This window comes from Desmodus rotundus, chromosome 2, assembly GCF_022682495.2.
Source record: "Desmodus rotundus isolate HL8 chromosome 2, HLdesRot8A.1, whole genome shotgun sequence".
Taxonomy (NCBI): Eukaryota; Metazoa; Chordata; class Mammalia; order Chiroptera; family Phyllostomidae; genus Desmodus; species Desmodus rotundus.
Window position 1 is genome coordinate 147,105,104 of NC_071388.1, and position 19,996 is coordinate 147,125,099.

The window sequence follows — 19,996 nt, forward strand, 5'->3', positions numbered from 1 at the left end:
GCAAATAGGGCAAAATACTAAAAATTAGTATATCTGGTAGAAATTCTCTGGATCACTCTAGTAACTCTTTGTTAGACTTGAAATTTTACCAAAGCTTTAAGTTAAATAAAAAGGTGAAGAAAAAACAGAGAAAGATGATCATTAGTTCAATATGGATTTTAAAAAGTGATCCACATACACATGCACAAATGCTGGGCCACTTCAGGCAAAGCTAACTAACATGTGTATCTTGGAGAAGCTTTCAATTTTGCCTGCTGTAGCGGCGGGGTCTGACCACAGCTGGAGCCCTAAGTGCTGTACTGTGAAAGGGAGCAGACAAAAAGAAACGCAGGAGAGAACGGTGTATTAGGTTAAAGAGAATGTCAAGTTTTCCTAGCTTTCCTTCACTCCAGTTCAGTTTTTCTGGAGGCTAGCTAAGAACAGAACCAAGCATACTAGAACTCTTTGTTTCTTAAGCAACAGCATTAAAGCCCCTCCCTTCTTCCATCCCCCTAGACCTAGGGTCAGCAACTTGCTGGTGAAGGGCCACACAGTAAATACTGCAGGCCTGTGGGCCATGCAGTCCCTGTCTGTGCCACACTGCATGCGTCACTGAGGCACATGCAGGGAGAGACAACTGAACGGACATGGCCATGGCTGTGTTCCACTAGAACTTTGCTTATGGACATAGACATTTTAATTTCATATAGTTTCACATAACATGCCTTCTTCTTATTTTTTCAACCATTTAAATATGTAAAAAAACATTTTTAGCTTGCAGGTAATACAAAAAAAATAGGCAGAGGCGTTGATATGGCTCAACCAAGAAAACAAAAGGGAAAAACTCACCATTGTGCCTTTGTTTGTCTGTCTTCTAGCTGCCTTGCTGGGCTTTGATGAAGGAAAGGGGCTCCTTTGGACACCAGGACCCCGGTCTAAGAAACTGTGCCCCTAAGCCATTGAGCAGGTGGTAGCAGCCTCCTTCCAAACATCCAAGACTAAAGTCCATGAGCTGCTCTAAAGAGAAAGGCTCATTCCAAGTTTGTAATCAGTGTAGCTGGGAGGAGCCATAATGTGGGTAATAATTATTATCAAGCCAGGATCCACGTGGAACTAGAGAGGTATATCATTCTCTCCTTTCTGCAAGTGAAGCCACCTCGCCCACTGTGCACTCTGGGGCCTTTACCTTGACAGATCAATTTCATGTTAATACCTCTGTGCAATCAAATTACTTTGCTTCTAGATATGAACTTGTCTTATTTAAACAAATGTATCTTAGATACTGATACAAATAACTTCATAAGTAATAACCTTTATTTACAAAAATTTATATTCTTTAACAACACTCTTACCACAGCGACCCTGAACCAAGACGTGTGTCCAGTGAGGACATTCCTTTAAACCCTTCTCCACTGTAAAGGACAAATGAGTGGAAAACATGCTCCTCCAGAAAGAGCTTAGAAAAGAAAGGACTTACAGGGATGGAGGTATGTTTGGGGGAAGAGAAATACATGACAATCCTCAACATTTAAATGGGTGTCAAGGGAAAAAAGGTTCAGACTTGTTCCACATGGTCTCAACAATAGAAGGAAGATTAATGTGTGGGAGCTAGTGGGACAGATCTGGGCTTACTACCAAAAAATAAGGGAAAAAAGCAGGAAGGAAAAAAATCAAATAGCTGTCTGAAGATGAAATGGACTGCCCTGGAAGACAGCAAGTTTAGCATCAGGAAATACATACACACATGGGATGTATAACCTCATACTGGAGAGGCAGTAGAAGAGATTTAAAAATTAAAATCATTGAACCAGATAACTTTTAAGATTTATGACCTTTAATGATTAGGCTTGACAATTTTAGAATGGCATTTTTTTTTATTAAGAATAAAAAGACAAACATAAATAACCAAAAGAGTGAAGTAATTCCTTATTCTTCTAGTTTTAACGGCAACAAAGACAAGTGTGGCTCAATCACCTAAAACTAACCAAGCCCCTACCATTTGCCTAGTAGCGGTTTACTCTAGTTATATTCATTCTTCCACATAATAGATATTTACTGAAACTGAGTTACCTGCAATGTGCCAAAAATGAGGGCATTGTGGTGAAGACAGGTACAGACTGCACTCTCACAGAACTTACAATTTACTGGGAACATAACAATTTAACAAGTAATTTCAGTTTTAAAAAATGGTAGTTGAGTGTGCAAATACAGGTACTGTGATAGTCTTTAAACACAATTACAAATCCTTTGATACTCCTACTATTGGAAGTTTAGATCTCAATTTCCTTCACTGGAATCTGGATGAGCTTATTACTCTTTGACCTACAGATAAAATAGAAGTAATACTGTGTGACTTTCAAGGCTGGGACATAAAGGGTGACTAGGTGTCTGCCTTGTTTGATGGAGCCCTGAGGTATCCTGCAGGAAGCCCAACTACTCTGAGTCCTCATGCTTTGAAGAAGTCAAGTCAAGCTTCATGCAGAGACCATGCAGAGCTCCAGTGGACAGTTCCCAGCCACACCTAGCTTTCTATGTATCCCAGTCTAAATGAAAGAAGTCACCAGATTACTTCAACCATTCACTCTCAGCCATTCGCGATTTCCTGGCTGATACCCCAGACACCATGCGGCAGAGACAAGCCATCCTGTCGGTGCCCTGTCCACATTCCTAACCCAATGAATCCACAAGCACAATAATAACATTGTTGGTGTTTTCTGCCAACAAATTATGGGTGGTTTGTAATGTAGCAACAGTTCATCACAACAAGCACCATGAAAACATCAAGAAGACCTAACCTTGTCTAGGGGCCAGAGAAGGCCTCTCTGAGGGAGTGACAGTTGAGCAGAGACTTGAAAGAGTAGGAATTAGCCACAGGAGTGTTCTGGGCCGAAGGAACATTCAGTCTGAACAGCCAGTGGAGGCAAGAGAAATCTTGGGGCCCTTCAGGAACGGATAGAGTATAGTAGTCTGGAGAGGAATGGAATGGGCAGGAGGCAGGTGGGAGATGAAAGATAAAGCAGAGTGACCAGGACTCCTCTCCTAAACAAGATTAAGGCCTGTGAACTTTATCACACGTGTGCAGATAAGCCACTGAAGGGTTTTCAGTATCAGAATGACGTGATTGGATGTGCTTGCAGTGCAGACTACACAGAAGTAGTGAGAAGTTGTAAGGGAGAGATAATAGTGGAATGGTCAGGATATCAAAGGCAATCAGTGTTTAAAAGGTAAATTCAAGGGATTTACTAAGCCCTGGTCTGTGGGAATGGAGAGTGAAAAAGGAAGGAGTCATCTGGGCTTCTGAGTGGGCAGTGAGGTGAGTGGTGGTGTCATTTACTGACAAGGAAACACTAACAAAGGAACAGATTGGAGTGGGTGATGAATAGCTCCATCTGGGACATGGAGAATAGAAGTGCCAGGACACAGCTGGCTAAACATTGTAGATAGAGAGGAGAGCACAGAGAGAAGCTAATGTCACTGAGTTTGTGCTCTACTCCAGGTACTGTACAGATGTTATTTCCCTTAATGTGATAACAGCCATGTGGGAGTGTTCAGAAAGGTAAGTAACTGCCTGAAGTCACAGAGACAGGATGGAGTAGGATAGAGATTTAACATAGACTTTCTATGTTCAAAGGGAAAGACACAGGGTAGTTTTTTCCACTTAAAAAAAGTCACAGTGTAGGGGTGATACTCTTTGGATTTGAAGGCAGCAAAATCAGCATTTTGTAATGCCTCTCTGGTCAGTTTAGTGGGTGACCTGAAAAGCTAACACTTTTGAAGAGGGGCCAGAGCAAGAGAAAGCTGTCCAGCTGGTTCAAGCCACAGTGCAGACAGCAATGCCACTTGGCCCGATGGTGCAGTGGATTCACTGGTGCACTGTGTATTCCGGATGACCAGAAGGATCTACAGAGCCTGCAACAAAACGTTCCAGGTTTCTGTATAGTAGAGACCCTCAGAGTTCAGGAGCTTCTTCACATGCTCATGGCTTCTTCACAAATTATGACCCTGGTAATTATTTTGGTAGCTACTATTTGTGAAGCAGATACAATGTGATATAGTAAGTGCTTCCATGTTTTAACTTATTCCTCACAACTAGGTGAGGGTTGGTATCAACTGGAATTTTCCTTTAAGACACCAGGTGACAGTGACTCTGCCTACTCAAAATGAGCTGGGTGTGACTAACAGCACAGACTAATAAAGTGAAAGTGGACTGGGCTTGAGCACAACCTGAAGACATAGGTGACTGCCATGAACAGGTGGCTCATGCTCCTTCCACACTGACATCCCTCCCTGAACCCGTCCCTATGGCCCCTGAAGCATTCTCAATGACTGGCTGACTGAGGAAGAAAAAGATGACCCAGTTTAACAGCTGGGTCTACACATATATTGGCCCAACATATACGGTGGACAACACTACTCTGAGGTGTGCCTGAATGGTGGTAGAGAAGGGAAATTTTGCATGTTGGTATAATTTCAAGAGGAATATCTCAATGTTCACTTTACCTGAGGTAAATTATTACCAACCACCACATCTTAGCTACTGAAAAAATATTTTTAAGCAAATTAATAAATGATAAATTAATAATATTTTGTGAGTAGTCAAGGGTTTGGCCAATTGGTGACACTGAACAAATATGACTGGAGGATTTGTGAGGAAACTTCATTGAAATTATATGGATGGATCTGTTTGAATTGGTCCAGAGTGTAGAAATATTGCATGGAGGTGATTTTAAACTGATAAGAATAGATACTACAATTGATCTTAGCCAGTGGGCGGAGAAGCGATGCATGGAGGTGATTTTAAAGACTGGGGTGGAAGAGATTATCTGTTATGTATGTGTATCTTCTTCCCCAGCAGCCTGGTACTTGCTCAAGGGGCTCATGACAAAATGTTCCCAGCAGTAGGAACGAAAGCTAAGCATTGCCCAACCGTCACTCCGAGCTCCTTACAGGGTATGAATACGCGGGAAATTAGCCAGTGTTTGCTAGTTACAACATTGTATCACCCCCATTCTATCATGGGAAGAACAGGAAAAGAATTTGGATTTTCCTTCCTTATTCACCTGTCTGCATCATCTGTGCACTCATAGTGTCCCACAGGACTCGTAGGACATTGCTTCTTCCTTAGGAAGAAGGAGAAGGGCAATGCGCTGACACCCAGGACTCACGACATCACCTGTATGCTGCTGTCCTTGTAAAACAGAAGTATCAGCTATTGATGACTCAGATGCGTCATGAGCTGGGAGATAGTATTTTGTGAAGTTGGGTGCTGTTTTACAGGTAGTGGTTTTGCTGCGATTTAGTGATCAATGCATGGTGCGTTTCTCAACACTGGCAGAATATGTACATAGGTGGGCCAGTAAGTACAAGTGAGAATGCTACTTTTCATAATTAAACCTAAAGACGTATTTGTAAAATTTGTTTCCCATCCTTGAGACTCTAGGCCCTGCTGGTTTTAACTTCTAATACTTTCATCAGGAGGACAACAATGGTTACCTTAAAATAGGAGCTGATGCAAGTACTTGTCTTTTGGGGTTGATCAAACCTAAGCAAATAGGTAGAAAAGAAGGTTACAGTACTGGCTGAACAACTAACCAATCAAAAGGAAGCAGGACTGCTGTTATTTAATAAAGGAAGGGAGAAGTAGATGGAATCCGAGGAATCCCCAGGATAACTTCTGGAGCTGCATGCTCAGTGATAAAAGACACAACATGTAAGCTAGTCCCTCAGAAACTAAGGTAGAAAGAAGTGAACCCATTAAGTAAAGAACCTTGCCCAGCCAAGCTGCTGTCCAAAAGCAAAGGGTATAGGTAACGCATAGTAAAGAAAGGAAATTCTAAATTTTATTGTGTGATCTTAGCCATCTACTAGAGGAAGGTGTCCATATACAACACACACACACACGCACACACACACATATTTAAACTAATTTTCTGCTGACTTCCTTGGTGGTAAACTTTAAAATATAGCTCATAGGTCATAAAATATTGAGATGGGTCATGACAGGACCAGAGGGTAACAGAGCAAAAAAGACCTAGATGCTTGACAAGTGAGATTTTGAGTTTGATTCCCTTTAGAAATCGGGTGAGAAGTTTTGTAAAAGGTAAAATTATATAGTGTTAAGTAAAGTTGATTTTTTTGGTAGTTTTAGTAGAGAAAAAAGGGTATTTGTTAATTTTGTCAAATAAATTTGTGGACTATAGGAGACACTCTTTTTCCTTTTCTCTTTTTTTCCATAGCTCTGAGATCCCTTCCTCTTTTGAAGAAATCACACTGCCAGTTGATGTCTGACATTTGCTTGCCCAGCCTCCTTTGCAGCTAATACATGAGCGTTTGACCTGAGTGCAGCCCCTCAGATCCTTCACTTGGAAGCTGCTGATGCAAAGCAGCAGGGCCCATGGAGATGCTGCTGCCCATGGGCAGTGGCAGCGTGGCAGGAATATGAACAAAGACAGTGTTGCCAACAGTGAGGTCCAGAGTCCCAGGACAGCAGGGATGGATGCAAGCCATGGCATCCAATGGCCAGTGGTTGGACTCACTGGGGAGATTCTGAGGAGGGAGTTGGGGTACAGTGCTGACTATTTCCTATCTTCACAGCCTCTGACATTCCAACCATTTTCAAAGCTTGTGCAAGATGATTCTGTAAGTTGTCTAGATACCTTTTGATAAAATCTTTTTATTACAAAATTCAACTAAAATGGCTTCTGTTGTTTGCAAATCCAACCCCTAGTTCATACAGGGAGGCTGGACTGCATACTTTCCAAGATTCCTTCTAGCTTGAAAATAATATAATTCTATAAAACTCATGTTAGAGTATATAGACTATAAAGTGTATAAAATAAGATTGTAAGCATGCTTCCTTCACTAAGTTAATAATTCTTACTTAATATTACCTGATAGCTCTGTGTGTCTGTTTTGCAATAATTCTAAACAAAGGATAAACATCAAGTTCTTGAAGCTATATTGTATCCAGTATAGTGGTGGCACTTCATGAAAGTTGTCATTATATTTCTCCTAATCCATGACTTTATACTTCCTTCACTTAGCCATGGCTGCTAAGTTGCTGCCTAGCTAGCCCTGCAGCTTTATAAAGTCTTCCAGGAGTTTACGTCTAAAAGGTCAATATTTCATTACCCCAAAGTGCTTGCGTACCTCAGGAGAGAAACTGTCACCCAAGGCCACTAGAATGACTCTCTGCTGGGCATGTCTGCCCAGCTGCTGTTCTCCCTGCCAACTGGCACAGGCTTGCTCATTCATTTTAACTAGTAAAACTCCCTAGTTAAGAAGTTAGTGGTAAAGACATCGATATGTATACAGTGGTTGCCTCCAATTCACTCACAAATGCTCTGTGTGGTCTTGGAGAGCACAGCATTCCTCTGCAGCTGAAGATTAACAGAGGATCATTTCCCTCTATGTATTGGTGTAAATGTTGACTTGGAGAAAGATAATTCAGTTTCAAACACCCCAGTGCCCAAAAAGAAACTTTCAAATATCTATCAAACTAATTATGGGCCAAGATAAAAGTCTATGTTTCTGGGGAAGAAAATATGAGATAATTGGTTCTTGAAAAGACCAGAGCATCTAGCTATTCCCTTTTTCATTATAGTACCTGTGGTCACTTTATTAACACATACATATAAAAGGAAAGTAATGGTGGGCACTGAAGGATTCAATAATGCTTATTTTGTATTAAAATGTATTTTAAAGAGTTTCTGAACATTGCCTGCCCGCTACCAAACACATACATGATGACATTCCATTTTACACCCTAAGTAAACAACTGCAACAGACAGACCAACTTGGCGTGTAATAGTAGGGATCCAGGAGCTTTTTAACGAGCAAAGATTTCTAAAATCAAGCACCAAAACTGTAAACAATAAAGTAAAAGCAGACCAAACTACTAAGCAACAGGCCCTCTCCAATTTCCTGTGCTATGGAAGAGGCCGTTGACCTGAGGCTGGGCTTGCGTACCTCAGGAGAGAAACTGTCACCCGAGGCCACTAGAATGACTCTCTGCTGGGCATGTCTGCCCAGCTGCTGTTCTCCCTGCCAACTGGCACAGGCTTGCTCATTCATTTTCACATTAAAATAACTGTGTATCGCTTTGTCCATAAATTTTTTAATTTCTTTCCTCTGTCAATTATGTTTGCTCAGCTACGGTCCGTTAAAGGACACTACAATTATGTCCAAATAATCTGTGTATTCGTGCCTCAACATATGAAAACACACACACAGACACACACACCACAGTTAGTTATGTTTTACTAATGAGCAGGTTCGAAGTGTTATTATTATTTGACAAAATTACCTCTATGGGCTAGAAGATGGCATGTTGGCTATCAGTGGGGTCTTTTAAATTAATGTTAATTTGCCAAACATTTCTAACTTCATTTAAAAGGCAAAACAGACAGACTCACTAAGAATTATATCTATTTAATGCCTTCCAGTAATTCCCGGTCGACATCAGTTGGTGCCTCCACTTGAAATGGAGATTTGGTTGTTGGAGATTTAATAAATAAGAGCATTGCCACTAATTTGGGGGAACCTCATGCTGAGAGGCAAAAACATAACAAATGTTTGTGAACTCTCTGCTAATGTCACTTTACTAAGAGTACTTTAAAAATCTCAAAGGTTAGACTATGAACCCACTTTAAACACACTTAATGTCTTCCAATACAACATGCTGTGTTTTGCATTTTGTTAAGGAAAGAGAGGGAAACATCTGGTTTTCCTACTTCAAAAATGCGATAACTCTCAATTCCAGTGCTGCTGGCAAGCACCCTGAAACACGCACTAGATTAACAAAGCCAATGTAGTATTAGGAAGGCAGTTGGTTCTAGTTTCTTCCTTCCCAAGTGGTCATCACCGTCTTAAACTTCAAATGTTGATTGTCTTACAACACAGAAAAATCTCTTCTTTTGGAAACAATACCTAAAAACTAGTGTTTGTTACTATAGAAAGCAACGCTTTCTCCATTAAGTGCACACATACACACACCTGCTTGGAGAGAAATGCCCGAAGTTTGTCCTTGCAGAGGATTTCTCCCATGAATGCAAAGTTTCACCTACCTGACTTACCTGAACTATTTCAATGAGGGCATAGCACTAAGACAAGAGAAATAAGGACACTTATACAAAAAGTGGGATCTTGTCGAGAATTTTATAGGTGATTTGGGGCCCATACTTCAGAAAATAAGCAAAGAACTCAAGTACATTCGTTCTCAAACTTCACGGAACTTCAGAATTCCCTGATGAATTTCAAAAACTGTTGCCGGAGATTCTGATTGGCTTGACTGGGGACTGGCCTGGGCATCAGGACTTTAGAACGCTCCCAGGGGATGCTACTGAATGGAAATACTGTTCAACTATTCTATTAACATTGGCCAATAACGGTCTTAAGAGCCCACCCCTTCCTTCTGTTGGTTATGCCCAACTTTATTCAGTTTTCTGGTTACGAAGTGATATCCAGAGGAACTTCTTGGCCAAGTAAATCTGCTTTTAGAAATCTTTAAAATTATCATCTAGAGTACATAATTAAAAATTTTTTTAATATATTAAAATTATTACAAGGGAGGTAAATGGAAGAGGCAGACTATTTAATTATAAGGAATAGCAATGAATATAACTGAAATGCCACAAATATATCCATCCTTGTAAAAACAATCATTGAACAGAGAGAGGAGTGTCCATGTTAGCTGCAAGAGAGTTGAACTTCAGAAAAATTACAGATTGAATATTTTAACAAGCATTTATAAAACAGCATAACGATAAGAGACAGGCCTCTGTACGTGGAAGGGTGATCTAATTTCTGCTTGCTCACTCTGCAACTTCCAATGGCAATGGGAAGCAATGATGCTAAGAAAAGATAAATGAGATATGACCATTATGTGTCCTTGTTTTCTACTCCTCCCTCTGTGTATCTAACATAAAGAATACTCAGCAAAGAAAAAACAGGTTTACAGTTATTCGTGTGGAAAATAATACAATAGTTAATAAATAATAATACAAGAATAACCTGTGTTTTGCACACTCACAACTGTAAACCCACTTCTGCCCCATCCTATATATATATATATATTTAAAATTACTCCAAAACAAAAGAAACATAAATATCACAGAGCCATCACAGCACTGTAGTGACTAGGGCTGTGACATTGGCCCCAACAGGCCCCAGTGGGAAGGCTGTGGGGAGCTAGTACATTCAGAGCCCTGCAGGAAAGAAAAGGAGAACCACTGTATGCAAAGGAAGAGAGGTTAGCTTCCAGCTGTGGGTGGGAAAAGAGGATTTGGAAAGAGAGCCATGAGGAAGTCAAATGACAAGGAGGTTCGATGTCCAGAAAAGGACCTGAAATGTAGAAGTAGAGAAAGTAGATGATACAAAGTATACACATCATGGTAAAAAAAATAAAACAGGAGTACATGTTCTTATGTCTATTTTGAAGATGACTTCTGTCATCTGAAAACAGTATCTTCTATTTAATACTCTTGTATTTAGATTAGTATATTCACTTCTATTCATTGTACATTACTTTCTACTTTGCCCACCAGTTTGAAGCCTACAGTCAACCAATGAAAATGGAAAAGTATGTTTTATTTATTATTTTTAAAACTACTATGGGTTTTTCTTATTATAACAAATGTATGCCCATTGTGGAAATTTTGGAAAATACAGAAATATAAAGAAGAAAGTCAAAACAACCTTTCATCTTATTACCTAGAGACAAAAATTGTTATCATAGGGTTATGTTTCTTTCCGGACTTTTTCTTTGCATAGATATCACAGAAAGAATATTTTGAAAATAATAACTTCATCTATATTATTTCTCCTGGAAATCATATTTCCCTTTGGCCTTCCACTGGTATGGAAAATAGAAGTAGTGAAGCTCTCATACCAGCTCTATCACTTTCTACCCCTTAGTGGGTCAAACTGTGATGTTTGGGGGCTAAGTAGAAATACTGAGATAGCTTATGAAAGCATCCAAGAATATGGGGCTGGTTCCCCACTTTCCTGGTATAAAATGCCTCCCAGGAAAGCCCTGCTATATGGCGTCCTGTCCAGTATGACACAGGAACAGAGGGAAGTGTTTAGAAATGATATGAAAAAACATTTGTTTCTTACAGATTATACAAGGTCTTATTGGAAGCACATGCTGGGAAAACCAGAGCTTGTGAGACCTGCCAGGGAGGACATCAGGACCAGAGGCAACAGCAGGCTCGGTAGCAGCAGGCATTGGCCCAAACCCCACGACTAAGTGGGTCCAGTTATGTTACCAGTGAATTGCATAAGGACCAAAGCCATTCCAAATACAAGAGATACCAAGGACATCCTGGCAAGGGTAGTGAAGACCTTGAAAGATTCGAGATAAGGAATAGCAGGGTTCAAAGTTTATATAAAACATGATGTCAACTGTATAAGGGAGTCAGAATCTGCAGGCGGGCCACCCACTCAACCCTTCATTGCCAGGAGGCCGCTAAGCTTTCCTGCACCCCTCCACTGGCCAGCACGGTACCATTAACATCAGGTTATTCTGCACTTGAAATGTGACTACTCCAAACTGAAATTTGCTAAAAGTATAAAATATACAGCAGATTTCAAAGACTTCATATGAAAAAAGACTGTAAAATGTCTCAATAATTTTATATTGATAGCATACTGAAATGATAATATTTCTCGATATATTGAGTTAAATAAAATTTATTATCAAAGTCAGTTTCACCTTTCACATTTTACATCTTTAAATGTGGCTACTAGAAAACTTTAAATAATACATGTGATTCAAATAACGTTTCTATTGGATAGTGCTGCCTTGTACCCTGGGGAGGCAAAGGATGAAGTGAAATCTCGGAGGATAACGAGGACCCTGAGGGCATCAGAACCTGCAGGCTGCCCGGCTACCCGCCCTTCCACCGGAGGAGGTTGCCTGACCTCCAGGAGAGAGTTTGTACTGCCCAAAGAAATAGAGATAATCCAAAATGAAAGAGCTTGAGATACTTTTAATTAAAAAGTTTCGATCTTCCCCTGAAGAAGAGGATTCATAAAGAAGTTGGGATCAGTTACTATTTTTCACGCATTTAGGACTGGTGTGAGTGAATAGTTGACCTTGGTACAAATGAGAGTCTCTTATAGAATTGATATCATGCTTTATATAAATTTGGAACCTATTTTTCATCATCTTGCATACATTAATAGTTATCTCCCCCAACAGGATAAACTTAATGCTGGGAAAAGAACCCAGATGCATCACATTTATATAAAATGTCCAGAAAAGGCAAACCTACGCAGAAAAAAATACATCAGTGGGCATTGGGGCTGGGAGTGGGAATTAATATAAGTGGGCCTAAGTGCTTTTGGGGGGTGATATAAAATGATCTAAAACTGGACTATATCAATGGTTGCATAACTATATAAATTTACTAAAAATCATTTAATTGTACACTTAAAATGGGAATTTATAGTGAGTTATTCTTCAATAAAAAGGTTTTTACTGTTAAAAGTAGCAGTATTAGTAGCCTCCTATAAGCAAGATGAATTTTTGCACATTTTTATAAAATGACATGGGAAGTAGAAAAGTAGAAAGTGAAAATATCAGCAATCTTGACTTTGGCAAGCACCCCAGTATCTATCAATTTATTGTTGGGATATCAAAAATGTAAACATTTAGTAATTCGATAATCAAAACATATTTCAAACCTTGTATAATGGGGCCAAATATATATATATATAGAACAACCCATAATCAAATGAATTTATTAGAAAATAAAAGAGACTGAAAACAAAACAACTAAAGCTCTCAACCCAAAAAGATAGGAAAAAAGCTCAGTAATATTCAGGAGCATGCTTCTTTCTCTGTCTTTTCTCCAACCCCATCTCTTATGAAATGAGCCACCATCTCTTACCTAATCTAAGTACTTCATAAATATCTGTTGCCTCTGCCTCCCCACTGCCACTTCCTATTTCAGACACTTTTTCTGACATAGCCACTATAGAAAATTTATAATCGTTTTTTTGGATCATCAGTTTCTACTTACCCAAAATAATATCTGAGCTTTCATCAGAAAAAAAAAACTATGAAATTTTCTAAAGAGAAGGCTGGAACTGAAGAGCTATTCTGGAAGCATGATCATAGATTAGATCTTAAATTTGGTATATATATCAGCTCTCCTTAATAAAATTTCAGGGCAAAAATCAACAGGATTTTTTAGATAAAATTTCACACAATAACTAAGATATTTTTGAAAAAAAAACCCAATGAGAATTCTATCAGATAGCAAAGAGAATGTCTAAAACAGCATGGTATCCATGTGAAAATACAAACATAGATCAGTTTTTATTTCATATAATTAAAAGAGTCTGTATGGATATAAAATCATAATTAGAAGTGTAATATATGATAAAGGTGGCATTTCAAATCAGTGGGTAAGAGCAAATCATCAAATAATTGTTGTTTAGACAATTAGCTATCAATTTAGACCAGAAAATAAAAGTCAGACACTTAGCTCCTATCATTCATGAAAATAAATTCCAGATGGCTAAATTTTGGAAGACACATGGACAACATGTATAGTATTTTATAACAATTAGGAAGGTCTATTGGTAAGGTTACCATGTATCATTTTGAAATTTGTACTTTGCCAAAGTGAGGCCCAGCCAGGAGTATAGGTGAGGCATGATGTCCAGCTTGGCTGTACTCGTAAGCCATGTGCCATGTTTCAGAAGGGGAGATTTCTTTTTCTAATCTGTCTGCTTCCAAAAGAGGCACTATGCACTTTGTCACCAGAAGGAAGCACCTTTTCTAATTGGTACAAAAACCTTATATCCCAGCAGCAACCCATAAATAATAGTTAATAGTAAGTAGGTAATTCATATGTACATAACTTTTTTTAGACAAATGGTTGATATGAATGGAATGTGTCCTTTCAAAATTGATATGTTGAAGTTCTTCTGCCTGGTGCAATCGTATTTGGGGTAGGGCTTTTGGGAAATTACTCGGTTTAGATGAAGTCATGAGGGTGTGCCTTCATAATGGGATTAGTGCCCTTAGAAGAAGAGACATAAAGAGCCAGCTGCCTCTCTCTCCCCATCTTAGGAGCACAAAACAAGAAGGCAACTGTGTATACGCCAGGAACCAACCACGCTAGCAACTTGATCTTGCACTTCCAGCCTCCAGAACTGTGAGAAAATACATTTGTGTTGTTTAAGTCACCAGCTATGGCAGCCAAAGTGCAAATACAGTGGCATGTTATTATAAAATGTATAGTTTTTTTGTTGTCCTTAAATTCATTTTTATGTAGGTACATGTGGGTGATACACACACACACACATACTGATAACAGAAATGATTTCTACAGAAGAGATTGTGTGAAGATAGTGATCAAAGGTCACTTTTGGTTGAACTTCAATGTTTTGTCATAAGAATGTCTTCATATTACATGTTATATCTAAAATACTTTAAATGCTTAAATATTTTAAGTAAAAAATATGTTAGAAGGTCTCATTTTTAAAAGTCAGTTGTAAAAAAAAAGTCAGTTGGTAGTAATCACTCATTTTTAATGAACATTTACTATGTTCCAGGTAGTATATTAATTCAAAGTAAATGTATGAATATTTATTGCTTGCAACGGTAAATGACTTAGCCACGTTCACACAGCATAAAGGGTACAGCCAGGATTCTCATGTTGAGAACCTAGAGGAGGGCCTTCTCTCTTAACCTCTATGGCATGTCGAGAAATGAAGATAGAGCATCAGGAAGTTAGCAGGGTAGTTAAAAGTTTGGCAACAATTTCAATAAAACAATAAGAGCCAAAAATATATTATAATAGATTGAGAAGGGAAATATAATTAATAAATAATATGTTTTAAAAATTACATTGAAACAGATGAAATTGTGAACACTTAAAACCATTTTTGACTGACAAAATGTAATTTGCTTATGGTTTAAACTGATGTGTTAATTTATGAACATCGTTTTCAAGAAACTTTATCTTAGAATTAAAATATAGGGAAGGAAAATAAAGAACAGAAGTTTCCAAACCCTCAAGGCTATATATATGTGTTTTTAACAGATCTGGAAGCTGTTGTAAGCCTTCTTATTCTGATATGAGAAGAATGTGCCTACAATTATAATATCAAATATGAGGTTTATGAATTGTATTTCAGTAGTAGAGAAAACACTTTAACCAATCAACCAATTTCTTAGTTTCAGGGGGGTTATGAAAAAAATACAACTTCTGGTTCAGAAGCAACAGCTACCAGCAATTTTTACATGTTGAACTGCATTTCCCTAAATTGCAGAACGAGGACTGTGCTTTTATCTACAACATCACTCAAACTTTTCTGAGAATTATTTCCTGATACATTATCCTGATTTTTTAATGGCCTTTCTCACTGATTTTCCATTGGCATGCAAACATTGGATTCATCATAATCTTTTCCTTTAATTTATTTTTTATTTATTGATTTGAGAGAGAGAGAGAGATTTGTTGTTCCATTTATTTATGCATTCATTGGTTGATTCTTGCCTGTGCCCTGACTGGGATCACACCTGCAACCTCGGCGTATTGGGAAAATGCTCCAACTAAATGAGCTACCCTGCCAGGGCAGGGATTCATAATAATCTTAATTACAACTTTTCACATGAGTTGAACATACAGATCATAGACTCTTAACAGTGGGTCATTCACTTAGCCCACAGAAGTCATCCAGTTCAAATTTACAAAGGACAAAACAGAGTGTCGTAGATGCAGAGGTTAAAACTGGGGTGTCAAACTCATGTTCACCGGGGGCCACATCAGCCTTGCAGTTGCCTTCAAAGGGCAGAATGTAATTTTAGGGCTGTATAAATGTAACTACTCCTTAACTAGGGGCAAGGAGCTTGGCACCGCAGCCTGGCAGAAACAAGGTGGGGGGTCAGATGCGGCCCCGTGGGCCTTGTGTGTGCCACCTGTGGGTTAAAAGAATGACTTTCCCTAGCTCACACACTATTCTAGGAAGATTTAACACTAAAACCCTTGTCTTCTGGTTCCTAGTCCTTGGTAATCTTTTTACTACGTTTATAATATGCATAATTTATCCTGTTATATAATGCAGATCACAGGTGGCAAACACAAGGCCTGTGGGCCGAATCCGGCCCTCCACCTTATTTTATCTGGCCCGGCACCTTGTTTCTACACGGCAGCAACACCGAGCTCTTGCTTAACTGTTAAGGAGTAGTTACTTTTATACAGTCCTAAAATTACATTCAGCCTTGTGAAGGCAACCACGAGGCTGATGTGGCCCCTGGTGAAAATGAGTTTGACACCCCTGAGATTAATCTGATTTTCCTTTTCTTTTTTTCAACTGGAGTTTGAGTCAGCTAATTTTGATAATTATTGGGACAGGAAGCAAACGACTAAATGGTCCAACTCCCTGGCTATGAGGAGAGATTCTACTAAAAACACACCCTCTTGCTGCTGGGACCTCACATCTGTTCCGTTTTTTCCACCCCTTTTAATTCCTGTGGCTCGCTTTTGTTTCCCCAGCATGGTTTCAGGCTATCCAGCCAGCCTCGTGGCCAGTCACTTTGCCTTGTTCTCTATTAGTTTGTTGTGTGTGTGTTTTATCTCTGACCCATGGCATAGCCTGTCTCATGATTTCCACTTATATCTTGGTTTGTGCTTATTTAATTGGTTTCTCTCTGGCGGTTTCACCTCCAAGTCTTGAGCCTGGGCTTTGCTATATTCCCTGTTTTCTTTATAATAGATCAAACTCAACTCTAAAATCCTGAGGTATCTGGAAAATAATGTGAATTTCATCCAGAAAATCCTTAGGAATTTCCTGGCGTGGAACTCTAGATTCACTCTGCAATCTTGTGACTGGAGTTTGAGATAAATGTCCCGCAGTTCACAAAGGAAGCTTCCTCAATACAAATGAACCTCATTTTATAAAATGATTATGTACTCCAAAGTTATTAATAAGTCTAAGGGACAATTTTTAAAATTGCTTTATTTTTTAGAGCAGTTTTAGGTTCACAGCAACATTGGACAGGAAGTACAGAGTTAGGGCTTTTTTCCCCACATTTTTAAATTGTTGTTCAAGTACAGTTGTCTCCATTTTTCCTCCACCACTCCCCCCAACTCCAGCCACCCCCACTTCCAACCCTTGATCCTACCCTCTTTGGTTTTTAGAAAAATTTTTTTTACATTGACTGACTATAAAGAAAACTTACTGTTATTTATGTTATGAAATGAAAAAAACTATCTTTAATTTATCTTTTGTGAAAGTCCACTCAGGAGCTAGCAACACTAGATAACTGTCAGTTACTGATTTATTGGCTCACAGCTCCAAATCTACCCTTCATTGTCTGCTCTATGAAAATAGAGCTGAACCCTGGAATTATTTCTCCTTTTCAGCTGACACAGGGTTATGCCAGAAAAGAGTGCTGTAGGGATGCTGTAGAAGAAAGCAGCTTTTCTTCCTGGTCCCAGTATGAACCCTTCCTGCCCCTGCCACATGGCTGCCTGCAGCAGATGTGAGAGATGCCTAGTAGAGTTTGGGCCTGTGGAGTTCCAATGGCACCTCAGAGTTTCTCAACAGATTTCAGAGGCACTCCCATAGTCCAATTCCCACTTAGTCTTGCAAGCATGTCAGAGGCTGATTTCCAGCTTTGGCCTCCTGCACCCTGGTAGGGTGTTTCGTGCTCACCTGCTGACTATGCACAAGATCTTCTTAAGACCATCCAAGAACTTCTCCACCATGCAGTGGGCCACAGCCACACCTTCCACAATAAGGTCTGAATCCCAACCACAGAAAAGTATGGGAAACAAACTTCCAAATTTGTTTCTGCCATGGAAACCCTCCTTTATCCCTGGGATGTTCTTTATCCTTTTATGTAACAGCTTTTCTGTTAGAATGAAAAATTATTTATTTTAAGATTTTCCTATTCAAATGACTATGTTGTCTCTGTCTCTTCAGTTACCCTGATTGGTACAATAATGTTGGATAAATAATTTTAATTTCTCAGTGTACTCATTCATAAAATGAGGAAACTGGGTTAGTTGATCACAAATGTCCCTTCCAGTTCTAACAACAACAAAAAAAACAACAACAACAAAAAAACCACATTATCACCCTGGCTGATGTGGCTCAGTTGGTTGGGTGTCATCCTGCAAACCAAAAGGTTCAATTTTCCATTGGGGCACATGCCTGGATTGTGGGTTCGGTCCCCAGTGGGGCACATGCAAGAGGCAACTGATCAATGTTTCTCACATCAGTGTTTATCTCCCCTCCAGCTCCCTTCTCCTTTCTCTAAAATCATTAAAGGAAAAACATTTTAAAATAAAATAAAATAAACATTATCTTTGGAAATTCAGGGGGGTTTTCTATATAGGTATAGAAAAATTAAGTATACTAGAATGTGTTGGGAACTGCCTTGCCTGGTTTCAGAAGCTGTAAACCCCCATGGCTAAGGCTGAGTGAGAGACCTTGGGACCATAAACCACTAAGGAGAGAAGCTTATCTTCCTTGTAGGGGCACCGCCTCTGCCCACTGTACTTCACCCTGCCTGGCCCCCAGTGCATGACCGGTTAGCCAATGACAGGTAAGGTTCCTCAAGGGAGGGACAACCTAAGACATGCACGGTCATGAAGTGGCCCTCAGGGAAGGACTTGGGGGGCTATAGAAAAAGGGGTGATAGACCTTCGCCCTTGGCTTTGACATAGCCTGAGTCCTCATTCTGTCTGTAAGAAGTCTCCTAATCTCTTGGCTGCCTTACTTCCCCTCCCTGACTTAAGCCTGAAACAATGCCTTAAGCCTGAAACAATGCTGTAGGTGGGTGAGGCCCTGTGCTGGAAAGGGAGGGTTCCCTAGGGCAATCGGTCCTAAGAAAGACTACATAAAATCCTATGAGACCTACTTTGCTAATACCCTCAATTTTCTAAGGGTCCATCCATGGAATGAGTTTGTGCCCCAAAGTCTTATGGCCCTTTAACTATCTGACCCTGACTCAGAATAAACCCTGAGTTCTTTGAATATTATCTATTATTTGATCATTTCTGCCTCACAGTGATTGATGAGCTTTACGTATATAGTATACCTATGCAAATTAAACCCAATAAAAGCCCACTGAGGAACAGATTCCTGGCCCTTCTCCTTTGAGAGATCAGCCACCTTTCCTCCCCAAGCAGATCATGCTTGGTAGACTTATTCTCATCCATGGCGGCAGGGGGGCCCTGCAGGTGGAGCCCCCCCGCCAAGAATGAATACTATATAGCACAATATAACTGTGTATTGTTTACTCCAGCTTCAGCCATAGTAAGTGGGTCTCCCTTCTCATCTGAATAATATTTCCCTCTTTCTGGGCCAAAATATTTAGTCACACCAGCAGCCAGTATTACTTCATGCACACGGTGGGCAATCAAATACTTTGAAATCTTCTGAGAGTGTTTTAACTAGGAAGCTATCTAAGGAACAAAATTAAAAACTAGTGATTCATATATAAATATGAAAGTTTAAAATGCATTCTAAGTATCAGCTTATCCATTTGTGAATATAAGTATACATTAAGCATAAAAATGTTCCCTCTGAGATGTTTACCCTAACACATGATAGAGGATCCATTCACCACCTCCATTGCCACACGACTTAAATTTTTTCTTTTACCTTTCTCTGTCTTTTGCCGACTGTTCAGCCATTAATTTCTTCAGTTCTTCTAGACGCTGAAGATCTCTCATTTCCATTTCTTGCCAATTCTGTTCTTTTTTAGCCCAGTATTTTCTTATCTATTGTATAAATGTTACATAAAATTTAAATTAACAACAGAGATATAAAAACAAGGAGAAAAGTTATAACATTACTCATTGGTTCATATAGCAAAGATTGAATTTAAATGGCACTTCATCTTTCTTCATTTATTAGATCTGCTTATAGTATATTGGCAACAGGAAAAATAAATTAAAATACGAAGGGTCATGTCCTGAGAAACCATATGATTTAACAATTTTTGAAGTGGAAATGTAACTGGTGCAGGGACCTCGGGTTTTAATCT

The 19,996-nt window shown here is 39.3% G+C and overlaps 1 protein-coding gene across 13 annotated transcripts in view; it reads right to left on the reverse strand.

Moving 5' to 3' along the window:
* CCDC148 (coiled-coil domain containing 148) overlaps positions 1-19,996 on the reverse strand; it is a 230,269-nt gene that overhangs the window by 28,681 nt on the left and 181,592 nt on the right. For all 13 annotated transcript variants that reach the window (XM_045187485.2, XM_045187483.2, XM_045187481.2 and 10 more), the window contains one exon: positions 19,612-19,730. In XM_045187485.2, coding sequence (XP_045043420.2) covers positions 19,612-19,730 — 119 coding nt within the window. The remainder of the gene's footprint in view (positions 1-19,611; positions 19,731-19,996) is intronic.